Genomic DNA, 12,589 nt, shown 5'->3' on the forward strand with positions numbered 1-12,589 from the left:
CTTAATGGGATAAAGAAAAATGCAAGTTGTGGATAAAAACTTTTGCATCATTTAGAAGCACACAATCATCGTATTTTAATGCTATAAGAGATGATGAAGATGTGAAAAGTAGCAGACATTTATTGGGAGCTTATTAAGTGCTCAGCCCTATAATGAATGCTTTTACAAATGTGCTTTTATCCTCACAATAAACTTATGAAGTAGGTACAATTATTATACCTATTTTACAGGTAAAATACTGAGGCATAGAAAAGTTACAGATATTATTCCAGGTCTCACAGTTAATGAGTGTTTTGCTTAAAATAAAATAAAAGGCTAGCTTGAATCTATTTGCTCTTCGTCATTTACTCTTTCCCTTAATGGTCATAGTTGTTTTTTTTGTTTTGTGTTTTTTGTGTGTGTTTTTTTTCCATAATCCACTATGTTATACCTAGTTGTAATTAAGCTTTTTAAAATTGTCTAAAAGAATGTCCTATCCTTCTTAAATTATTTTTATAAACCTGTTTTCTAATTAACACTCCTTATTTGAATTAACGTTTACTTTGTTCATATTGAATTTTCCCGGAATATCTTAAAATACTGTGTTTCCTCAAAAATAAGACCTAACCGGAAAATAAGCCCTGGCATGATTTTTCGGGATGACATCCCCTGAACATAAGCCCTCATGTGTCTTTTAGAGCAAAACTTAATCTAAGACCCGGTCTTCTTTTCGGGGAAACTCGGTGCTGCGTTGTAATATGGACAGGGATGCCTTTGCAGGAATGATCAGGTGTCTGCTTGTTTCCCTTACAGGAAATGATGAGCAAGTTATCCTCCATGATGTTGAAAGGTAAATAGATGGTTGGCATGTGAAGCTGATTGACTCTTGTTTTCACATGACGAGGGCCAAACATCGCGTTAGACCAAGATAGTTTTTGTTTTTTGAAGAAAATAACATGAAACCAACTGAAACAAGGTTCCTGTAACTGTTTTGAAATAAATCTTTTTTTAAATTAAAGTTTATTGGGGTGACAATTGTTAGTAAAGTTACATAGATTTCAGGTGTACAATTCTGTATGACATCATCTATAAATCCCATTGTGTGTTCACCACCCAGAGTCAGTTCTCCTTCCATCATTATGAAATAAAATTTTGATTAAAGAAAAAGATTTGCAAAGTTGGTATGAAATTATAGTTTTCAGGTGAAAATTTAAAGGGAGAACGGTAAGGAAAGGAAACATAATACTTAGTAATAAGAATAATAACTAATGTTTCTGTGCCAGCCACCATTCTGAGGGCTTTGTATGTATTCATTAGTTTAACCCTCATAATAATTTTATGAGGTATACTGTTACAATCTCAGTCACAGATGAGGAAACCTCAGGTCGGGGTGCTGGGATCTGAACTTGGCCTGACCTCAGAGCCCTTGTCATGCGAGGCTGTCAGAAGAGCCCTGTTCTGCCCAGCTAGCGTCAGACCTGGCTGCTTCAAAGATTTCCCTTGCTTTTTTGGAATTCAAGCACCACCCCCAAAGCTATACACAAGGATATGCATTCTGTAGTAATTGAAAACACAAAACTTATCTGTCAAGTCACTTTTAAATATGCTCATTTAGTACAAAAAGCAAACTTACCAAGAAATCTATTAAAAGTCTCTTCAATAATACTTTTATTTTTTTACCTGAAAGTTGAATACCTACTTTTAAAGGAAATATAATATCCTTCAGGTTTAGCTAGGCTGACTTTCTCTTGGACGTGAAAGGGAATCCTACCCTAGGAACTAGAGGGTTGGGCCTCTGTGCTGTTTGTTTGGATGTGTGTGCCTGTATGCCTCTCTCTGCTCTGTCTCTCAGCAGTGAGACCTTGGATGTGTTTGCTCATGAAGATGCAGTATATGGCTTGTCAGTGAGTCCAGTGAATGACAACATTTTTGCCAGCTCCTCAGATGATGGCCGAGTTCTCATTTGGGACATCCGGGAGTCTCCCCATGGAGGTAGGGTCACTGTGCAAAAGGTTGTTGGATTGTGTTGAAGAGTTTTATGTCAAATTCTTTGTGGATCCAATTTATAACCTGAGTGACCTGAGTGGGAGGAATGTAAAGGGAGAGGAAACGCTCACATGGGGGCATAGATGTGTGTCTAGAGGTCCCACCCTACCCCTAAGTACTCAGAAGTCAGGCCCCTTGCCAATCCTCTCCAGCCACCTGGGACTCGCCACCAACACTTGTTCCTGTAGTAACACCACAGTGTCTTGGGTTTAGTGGTCCCCAGGAACAGAAGATGTGGTGCCTCATTTCGGAGGGTAGCAGGCAAGGGCCAGCTCAGTGCATGGTTCTGACATGCACACATTCTTGGTTATTTACAGAGAGGAGGCTGTTACGCATTTTCTTGCATCCTAATTTCAGGCTTGTCATTTTGCTGAAAGAACCACAGAACCTCACCTTTACTGTGTATATGAATTTAAGATGATGGTAGATATACGTTAGGCGTTAGGCGTGGGTGGGGATGGGATTATCTGGGTGAGTTTGTCCTCCAAATGTGCTCTTTGAATCTCTGAAGTGTAAAATGAAGAATTGTTTTGTTGAATTTCTCTGAAGTTCTTCCGGAAATGCATCTTTTCAGCTCATTTCCTGTAGAGATTTTTCTTTGTAACTCTGCCTGTCTTCAAAAGCTATTTTCTCCAGCACTACCCTGAGTGCCACCCCCACCCCACCCCCACCCTGGGTACAGTTTTGTTGTGAGAGTGTACACAGAGTTATTTTCCTGCCTGCCTTGTCTGGCGGAATCTGGGTCTTTTTTATTATTCTGAGCATTTAACATGCTGCGCCGTGCTCAGTATTAAGGTTCATGCTATAAGAGAAGCTTGTTCTTAGTGTTAGGCAGATAAGGTAGCTGCAAGCAATGGCTGTGGCTGAATCAACTAGTGCTTCGTAGGTGAAATTCTCCTTTGAACTACCTGCTGGCTGAGATGACTGAGCCCCCTTCTGCCCAGGGCCTGTGAAGTATCACACATGGAAATTACAGACTGGGGAATGCTTTCTGCTGTTGCTTCTAAACAACTTCCACAGGAGTACGTCCTCCCAGGTAGCAAGTAATTTCTTCCTCACCTGGAGCCAGCTAATATGTGCAAAGGGCTGCAGGATTTCTAGATGAAGTTCATTAGGAGCTGGCTGGATGCAGGAAGTTCAAGTATTAGTTACCCCCTTTTTTAGTGTTGCAATACTGGGAATTAAATCATAAAATTCTAGACAGACCATTTTCTTTTCAATGTGGGGAGCAATATGACGAGAAGGGAAGCTACACTATTGCTTTTACTTGTCTTCATTGTTCTCGTTGTTTTGCTTTGTCTTCATTAAATCTTTGTGTAAATTTAAAATTTCTAATTTCTAAAACTAATAAATTTGGATTGAGGTATAATAATCCTACTGGCAATTGGTCATGCATTTTTTTCAGTTCACGTGGAATTCGGTTTTACTTACTGTAAAACAGCTTACCTTCCCATTTCTGTTTTGTCTGAATAGATGCTATGTTTGTATTTCTGAGTTATAGCTTACAGTTTCTGTGTGTTAAAGTTGCCTTTTTCTATGTTCAGAAAGTGTATGCTAGGACTTGTTGGCACCTTGTGAGCAAGGGTGACCAAGCTGGGGTTCCAGCCCATTGGGGTGATTATTAAAGTGCGTGCTCCTCCTACTGCTTCCACGGTCGTGCTGGTCTGCCTGCTACTGGGCCCGAGGTGCCCCAAATGGACTGATTGTAAGTTCTTTCTTCACAGAGCCCTTCTGCCTGGCCAACTATCCCTCCGCCTTTCACAGTGTCATGTTTAACCCTGTGGAGCCCCGGTTATTGGCCACAGCCAATTCAAAGGAAGGAGTGGGGCTCTGGGATATTCGAAAACCTCAGAGGTGAGTCTCCTTTATTCATAAGGTGTTAAAACTTTTCCCGCCTCAACTCTCAAGTAATGTGATCAGCCAGCAAGGTTTGTGAGAACCTCTTTGGCAGCTGATCTCAATTGGACATCTCCTGACTTGTACCAGTGAAGCTAGGGGAGCCCTGTTCCCAAGGGACAGGCAGTATAAGGAGCCCAAACTCCTTGCTGAGTAGGAGTCTGGCCTCCGGACAAGGCCAATTCCAGGCTGATATATGAAGAGTGAGCGCCTCCCTTCAGTACTGCCTCGTGTCTTCAGGCCCAGGTTTCCCCGATGCCCGGGAGATTTCCTAGGGAGTGGAGCCTGTGGGAGGGGAGATGCCAAACTCATGGCCGCTGAACCAGGGATTCTTAACCTCAGGCTGGAAGGGTTCCCTAGATGGGCTTTGGGAAAACTGGGAACCTCAAAATCACATGGGAATTATATTGTGTATTCATTTAAGTACATTTTTCTGAGAAGGGAGTTTGCTTTTTTTCAGTTTCTCAAAAGGACCAGTGACTAAAACAGTAAAGGTGAAGAGCCACTGCACTACAGTGTTAGGAGTCTAGTGTGTTTCCTCTTCTGTTTGCATTATTAAAAGACTACACTTAGGACAATCCTGAACTGATGGTATGAATCACTAAAGGGAATTTCAGGCATCATTAGGGAAATGTGTGATGATGGCAAGTAGGAGGAGGCTCTTTCCTGTTCCTTAAATCCCATAAGGGAGGGACAGCCTTTTATGGCACCTGTACATAAAGCTGGCCTTGCTTTATGAAAGACTTACGTGCATTGCCAGCTCCTCTGGAAATTCTACATGGAGGTAACTTCCCACTTTTTAAAGCAATATTGCAGAAGAATATCATGGAAAGTAAATGAGGTTATGATTTATTTCATGGACCTCAGATGAAAGGGGCCATTTAAGTACAGAGGATTATCTTCGTTGGTGATTTTTAGTCTTAGCTGATTCTCTCCATGGGGCAGTCAGAGGGAGTTGGAACTATTGCAACAGATCTGTGTAGCCCAGAGGGGTGTCCCTGGTGTTGAAGGGGGCTCCCTGAGATTCCACAGGGCAGCAGAGATTTCTCCTGCTGTTTTTGTTGCATACACATCTGGCCCTTGCTTGACCACACTGCTGAAATGCATGTGGTGCAGGACCCCTGCTGTGGCTTGGGGAGGCTCGTCTCTGCCCGTGTTGTCCTGTGTTCAGCTGCAGCATTCTCTGCCATTTCAGGCTCTTTAGAAACAACTGTTCTGCCTCATCCATATTTCAAAGGGCAGGATTTGGCCTAATTATGCAGCCTTCTCCGTACCTATCTCCCATACTGGCAATTGTCATGAGTAGCTGGCAACTGGAACAGAACACTGAGCTGTTCATCCCCATTGGAAAGCTGAGTAGTTCATGATGTCAGAGTGTCTTGAGAGAAGAGAGGAGTTGAATGTTTTAATTCTCCTCCTGGTCTTCTCCCAGCAGTTTCCCACTGTGCGTTGTATTTGAGTGCTCCTCCCCTTTCCACTTGTCTCCTCACTTCATACGGCTTCTTTCTTTTTAAAAAATTCTCAGTCAGATTATTGTTTTATTTTTTCAAAGTAACATTTATTAGACTTAAGGCTTACATCCAGAGAAGTGTAATGAAAAAAAAAACAAAAAACAGTCTCGTCTGCAGATTCTCTGTTTCTTGTATGTTTTTGAAATGTTTGCTCATCAGGATAGTTGTTCTCCTTCCTGGTCTCTAGTCAGTCTCTCCAAACGTAAGAACCACAGTGAACAGCTTCTTACATATTTTTCCAGACATAATTTAATGCATAGAACAGCATGTGTGTGTATACTTTAAAAATTTTCGACTAAAAGAACCATGTAATAATACCCACTCTTCCCAACTTCATTTTTCAATTAATAATATATATTGGAGCTTTATTCATTTCAACACTTGCAGATCTAGCACATTCTATTCATGGCTACATGTTATTCCATTTATATGATGTACCCAACAACCAGAACTTCTTGTTATCAGTTTGGGCCATAATAACCATGCTGCATTGAACCTGGTGGCACACCTATCTTGGCCTGCCTTTGCAGAAATATTTGTAGGGAATTGCTGCATCAAAGGGTATACGTTTTTATATTTTTGATAAAAATTGTTAAATTATCCTGCTACCACCAAGGACTGCACTGATTTACAAACCCACCACCTGTGTATGAGACCACATATTTCTCCAGGCCCTCACCAACACTTAAACTGTTGCTAGTTTTATGGGGGAAAATATTATCTTCTTTTTCTGATTACTTCTTCATTTATGGGTAAGGTTATGTTTCTTTGGTGATCAGTAGTTTTCGAAGTCCATCTGGGAGAAGAGCCGTCTAATAAGCTGATTGGCATCTCGACTGGTTCCTGTCTGACAAAGGAAGGAGCACAGCGCTGGGGGCGCTAGGATGTCTTTCCTGTTTCCTTCAACTCTTCTGAGGTTCTATGTGGTTTTATGAATATGAGGCAGAAAGGGGGCTTGAAATATTCTTGGGGTCCAGTTCTTTATCCACTGGTGTTTTGGGATTAAATTATAGATCTTGTTTGACTTCTGTCAGTTCAAGTTGGTATCGGGGAGGATGACGGGGCCTTTTGTCTTTTCCATGATGGATTAATTACACTGATTTGCAGTAGATGATTTATCTCCTAAACACAGCTGCCTAGAAAACCCAGCCCAGATCTTGGGGCAGTTCTGAATCCCCTGGGAGGACAAGCCTGGAACTGGATGGGTCTATTTCAGGGATACTTAAAGTTGAGGGAAAGATTTTAGGGAATTTGTGAATCCCTCATAATTGTATGTAAAATTGTTCCTTATAATTGTAGGTAAAATTGTGTGTGTCTGTCTATCTGAATGAGCACACGTGGCATTTTTCTCCTCAGGATGGGGGGAGAGTGCTTACTAGGTTCTCATAGAGACCCCCCCACCCCAAGAGGATGAGTCATTTGGTGTTCTAAAGGTTCTAGATTTAGAGCTTACCTTGGTTCCTTAACAGGCTAAGTGACTTCCAGCTTATAATAGCTTGAGCATGTGAATGAATTCTGGGCTTACTTGGGAGGCCTACTGGCCGCCTAGAAACATGTAATCACCAAGGATCAACAAGGGGGCCTCATACCGAACCCTTTTTCCCTGACTTAACCTATGGTTATTCCATGCTGGGATGGTTTCTCTGACCTACCCCAAGCCTAAGGTGTGCTCCCCTACTTTATCTTGCTAACCCATAGAAGTGTGAACAGGCTCCTATTTTTCCTGCTGGTTCCCTGAAATGAGCTGATTAAAGGGCTGGCAGGTAGAATAAAATGTCAGCTATAGAAGGGACTTTAGTTATCATCTGATCTGATTTTCTTACACAGAACTAGTCCAGAAAAGGGGAGGGAGCAGAATTTGATGGTTTAGAGTGTAGGACCTGAAGCCATGCATCCTGGGTACAAATCCAGGCTGTTCATCGTAATAGCCGCGCAATCTTGAGCAAGTTACTTCGCCTTTCAGTGCTTCATAAGAGCAAATAATAGTAACATTTATTAAGCATTACTTGCCAGGGATATTGACAATTACATGAATAATTCCTTATTTAATCTTTATGATCGTCCTATGAAGTAGGTTCTATTACTCCTATTTTAAGGATAAGGAAATTAAGACACAGAGAGGCGAAATAACTTGTGTGTTTGTGTGTTTTATGTCCACCCCCCTTTTTAATCAGGGTCCCTGTACATTCTAGTTTGTGCCTTCTTGCAATAGAACTTGTCAGAATTCCTTTCAGATGTTTCTAATACAGACCTGGCCAACTCTGAAGTCTGAGTCCTTTAGACTTCCTGCCTCTAAAAGTTAAACCATTTTTCACTGTCTCCTGGCCCAGCCCCTGTCTACATGCTGGCTTTCCAAGTTCTTGCTCTTCTAATAATGGAAACCTTCACATACTATTTATTTTGCTGCAAAGCTTTAGAACAGAGATTGTAAACTTGTTGCCCATAGGCCAGATTTAACCCACAGAGGTATTTTGTTTGGCCTCTATGATGTAATAGTGTTTGGAAAGTTATACAGAAAAATCACAGTTTCTGACATCTCTTGAAAAGTCAAAAAATCTGATATCATTGGACCTTTACTTTCATATGACAGCAGATAGATGAAGCCGAATCATGAATTCCTTGTTAAACCTTTCGCGTATGTTATGGGTCCCACCACTCCTTGTTGTTGAATCCCAGGGTGCTTCCTTCATTTACATTACTTGCTTGGCCCTGTGTTCATTGGAGTTTGAAAGGTCTGCTTTAGGGATTTTAGGGGTACTCACTGGCCATAGGGTCGGGAAATTGAGTGTAAGTGACTGGATAAGAGAGAAAACTTCACATATGTAAGTGTACATTGCATTTGTGGACAAGTTTGCACTTACTTCGTTTAGATTATTTCTGCTGATGTCTTCAAACCATCCTCTCCTTTTATCACTGCCAACAACCCAGTTATATGTTGGTTGGACGGGTGCAGTAGCTGAGATCCTCTCACATCAAGAGGGTTCAGGGAAAGTGAAGCTTACCCGCTGTTCACTCGCCTTGTCTCACCCTTTTCATCGCCTGTTCTGCTGTCTGTTCACCTACCACCTCCTCCCTTTTCATATCTTTAGTTCCTGTCAGGAACTGTTAGTTCTGTATCAGGTAACAGTGTCTTGCTTTGACAATAATAATAAAGAGTGTTCTTTCCCACTCTAACAAAACGAAGGCAAGCCAGGAATTCTTGTAAAGACTTGCCTTCCAAGATGGTGCTTTTATGTGTTGTGTAAATGACACATCTGAAAATGGCAATGAGTGCAAATTTCTGTTATCAGAAAGAAATTGCTGTTAGGACCGTGCCTGGCTTTGGGGGCCTCTAGGTTAAATGTCTGTTCTGCAGGGCCTTCGCCACTCCAACTTCTGTAGAGACTAAATTAAATGTAACTCCTTGCCTTCTGAACAATCCAGACAATTTTTGCCACATTGCATCTGAGGGTTGCTCATACTATTATATGGAAAATAGAGCCTGGGGTGCAACTTCAGAGGCTGGAAAAGGCACTCATGTGCTGATGTATTTTGAAACTTTAAGGAATAAGGCTCTCTGGACCTTGACTTCCTCCTTTTCAGAGTGCAGGGCCATCAGGGTAGAAATGAAAGGTATGTATGAAAGAAACAAAATCAGTAAATTGGATTTCATTCAAATGAAGAACTTTTGTTCATCAAGACACCACTAAGTGAAAAGATGAGCCAAAGAAGGAGCCATAATCTGGGGAAAAAATATTTATACATGTCTTGAGCAAGAATTCATTCTATAATGTGCAAAGAAATACAAATCAGTAAGTAAAAGACACAAAACTCAATTTTTAAAATGAGCAGATATGTTGAATAGACACTTCAGAAAAGAAGATATCCAAATAGCCAATAAGCTTTTGAAATGTACTCAGCTTCATTACTCATGAGGGAAAGTGCAAATTAAAACCACAATGAACTGTACTCCCTGAATGGTTAAAATTAAAGAAACTAATAGTAGCGAGTGTTGACCGGGGTGTGGAGCAACTGAAACTCTCATATGTTTTCGATAAGGGTAAGTTGGTACAACCACTTGGGAAAACTATTTGTCAATATCGAGTAAAACTAAACATAAGACTCCATGACCCAGCAGTCTCACTTAGGTATAGTTACGAGAAATGAGTACATGTTTCCATCAAAGACATATATAAGAATGTTCACAGATGCTTTATTCATAATAGCTCAAAGCTGGAAACAATCCAAATGTCCATTAAAGAAGAATGGATAAGTAAACTACAAAATAGCCATACAATAGAATATTAAACAGACATAAAAAAGAATGGGCTATAAAAACACACATTGACATGGATGAATCTCATAGCCACAATGTTGAATGAAAGAAGCCAGATACAAAAGAGCATAGGACTACTCCATTTGTACGCTGTTAAACAGCCCGGTTATAGAAGTCATAATATTGGCTACCTCTCGGTAGAGTATTAACTTAGGAAGGCATGAGGGAAGTTTCTGAGGCTCTATATCTTTATCTGGGTAGTAGTTTCATGAGTGTATGCTTCTGTAAAAATTTATTGAGCTATATGCTTAGAATTAATGTGCTTTGCTATATATTATATCTCAAAGTATATTTTTTAAAAAAGAATCCAAGGTCACTATTAGCTTCAAATGGGTATTTACCTCCTTCCCTACGATTCCAATTGTTATAGCACTATCAACCCTTTAAGGAGCAGCTTGAAGGGAGAAAAGAGGGAGAGAAGAGTCAGGAGGACCCAGCAGTTTAGATGGTATTATAGATAACTGCAGGAGGAAAGCTGGGGATCATTGCAGTTGTCAGAGCAATTAGCTCTAATCAGAGGCCGTACCTTCTGTTCTGGTCAGCCACTCCTTCGTCTCTTCTCCCACTCACTCGTCTTTCCTGTCTGTGCGTACATGCACAATACTTAGGCGAGTGTCCATCCACTGAAACCTGTAATAAAAGCTTGTTTCCTCCCTAAAACTGGATTCCTTTCTTCTTTGTTTTTATTAATGTCACTCTTATAATCATTCTAGTTGAAATCCCGGAGTCCCATTTGACTCTTGTCTCTTCATCCTTCTGTTATAAGCAGCTTTGCTCTGTGCCTGGCCACTATTTTCAGTTCTTAAAGCCCCTGCCCCATTTCAGGCCCATATCACTCTTTCCATAAGGTAATTACTGCACTGGCTTCTTAACTTGCGTCTTGCTTCTGGCATAGAGCACGTGTCCTTAACCATCACTTTTGCCATTATCATACCTACCCAGGAGCTTTAGTGGCTTCTCGTTATTTTTTTTCAGGGCCATATCCCCAAAACTTACTATGTGGGATGCTCCAAGAAAACGTTTTCTGGAATGACTGTATGACCTCCTTTACTGGATAAACTAAAACTCCTTAAGCAAGCAGTCTGCCCCTTCTCTGAAGCCACATACAAACACAAGAAAACACTTTTTTCTTGATTTTTCTTTGCCAGTTCAAGTCCTAGTTAGCCCTCAAGGTCCAAGATCAAATGGTAACCCATCAGGAAAGACATCCTTGCCAAATCTCCTTGTTACATTCTCTTAATGCTTCCTTTATTCACTGTGTCTCCCGCACCTAACAGTTTTGGCACAGAGTGTATTGAATGAATGAAGCTTTCCCTTATGTACAGAAGAAGGGATTGCTCTATTTAGAGTCTCTATAAAGTACTGTGGTCTGTGGTGTCCATGTCACATGTCTCAGTCACTGCTTTTGCCGTCATTGGTTATCTTTAATATGACTGTGTCCCATTATCCAGCTAGGACCAGTATTATGTCTTGATTTCTTTCCCAGTGCCTAGAAATTGCTGCTCAGGACGGAGGCACTTGCCTAATCTGTACCACTACTTGTTATGTTTTCCTGTGGATTTTTAAGGGCCATGTTGTAGTCATCTTTAATCTCTAGTGCCTAGTATAGTGCTTAGAATGTTGCAGACTGTCAGTAAATATTGAGTCAATGCACAGTGTTTTACCCCCAAATAGTCTGTATTTTAAAAACTAGCTTTCTATCTGTAATGTTTTCTGGACCTGCCAATTCCCTGAGTGTAATGGCGTGGATCAAAATGTTGTCTCTAAGGAATAAACCCTTAGAGGAGGTCGTAAAGGCTCTTGCTGGGCTTTGAAAGGCAGCCTGTCAATTAGGTATGTCTGGGAACCAGGGATTCTGGTGAAGTCGCTTTCTAGCATTTAGGCCACAAGGTGGAGCTCTACAATCAGCTTTGTCCTCTGGAATTCACAAGGGCTCTGGTATCTCCTAAACCAGTGATTCTAAAACTTGAGAGGGCATCAAAATCACTTGGGGAGCTTGTTAAAGTGCCCCTTTCTGGAGCACAGACCCGGGGGATTGAATTGTTGATCTGGGTTGGGAATCTGCCATTTTCAAATAGATTCCCAGGTGTTTTAGCACTTCTGCTTATCTTGTAAGATGGAAGCTGCGGTTATTCAGAAGTCCTTGTTGAATTTGCTACTGCGCTCATTCGGACCCAGGGTCTTTGGGCTTTAGGCCAGAGCTTCCCTGTGTCCATTCCTTCTCACCAAGCACAAACATAACAAAAGATTACCTTCAGACCAGAGTAGCTGGGGAATGTCTGGTCAATGCCTGGGAGTTCTGCAAGTTATGTACCAGTTCATATCCTTCTTTTAATACTCCCAAGTATTGTTATTGAGGAGGAGGTGATATCAAATCTCTAAATCAAGTAGACTTTATTATTTTAAAATCAAATCTTTTTTCTTTTTAAAAAACTTTTTATGGTAAAAGAAATTTCACATATAAAAGTAGAATAGTAAAATGAATTCCACTATAGCTGTCACCCAGCTTCAATAATTAACCCCAGGACAATCTTATTTATTCCTCATCTGTGACCTCCTTTCCCAATTATTTTGAATCAATTTCCATATAACATTATATCATTTCCTCTGTAAATACTTTAATATGTATCTCTGAAAGTTAATTCTTTTTTTAAAATTTAGGTAAAATTCATATAACATAAAATTTACCATTTTTAAAGAGAATAATTCAGTGGCATTTAGTACATTCACAATGTTGTGCAACTACCACCTCTATCTAGTTTCACACCATTTTCATCATAAACCCATACCCATTAAGCAATTACTCCCCACAAGCTCCTGGCTACCACTGATCTGCTTTCTG

The 12,589-nt window shown here is 40.7% G+C and overlaps 1 protein-coding gene across 2 annotated transcripts in view; it reads left to right on the forward strand.

Annotated features, from left to right (window-relative positions):
* Nucleotides 1-12,589, forward strand: part of DCAF5 (DDB1 and CUL4 associated factor 5) — an 84,476-nt gene that overhangs the window by 27,955 nt on the left and 43,932 nt on the right. For both annotated transcript variants that reach the window (XM_033108097.1, XM_033108098.1), the window contains exons 3-5: nt 793-829; nt 1,832-1,971; nt 3,750-3,879. In XM_033108097.1, coding sequence (XP_032963988.1) covers nt 793-829; nt 1,832-1,971; nt 3,750-3,879 — 307 coding nt within the window. The remainder of the gene's footprint in view (nt 1-792; nt 830-1,831; nt 1,972-3,749; nt 3,880-12,589) is intronic.

The sequence above is a fragment of the Rhinolophus ferrumequinum genome, chromosome 6, assembly GCF_004115265.2.
Source record: "Rhinolophus ferrumequinum isolate MPI-CBG mRhiFer1 chromosome 6, mRhiFer1_v1.p, whole genome shotgun sequence".
NCBI classification, from domain to species: domain Eukaryota; kingdom Metazoa; phylum Chordata; class Mammalia; order Chiroptera; family Rhinolophidae; genus Rhinolophus; species Rhinolophus ferrumequinum.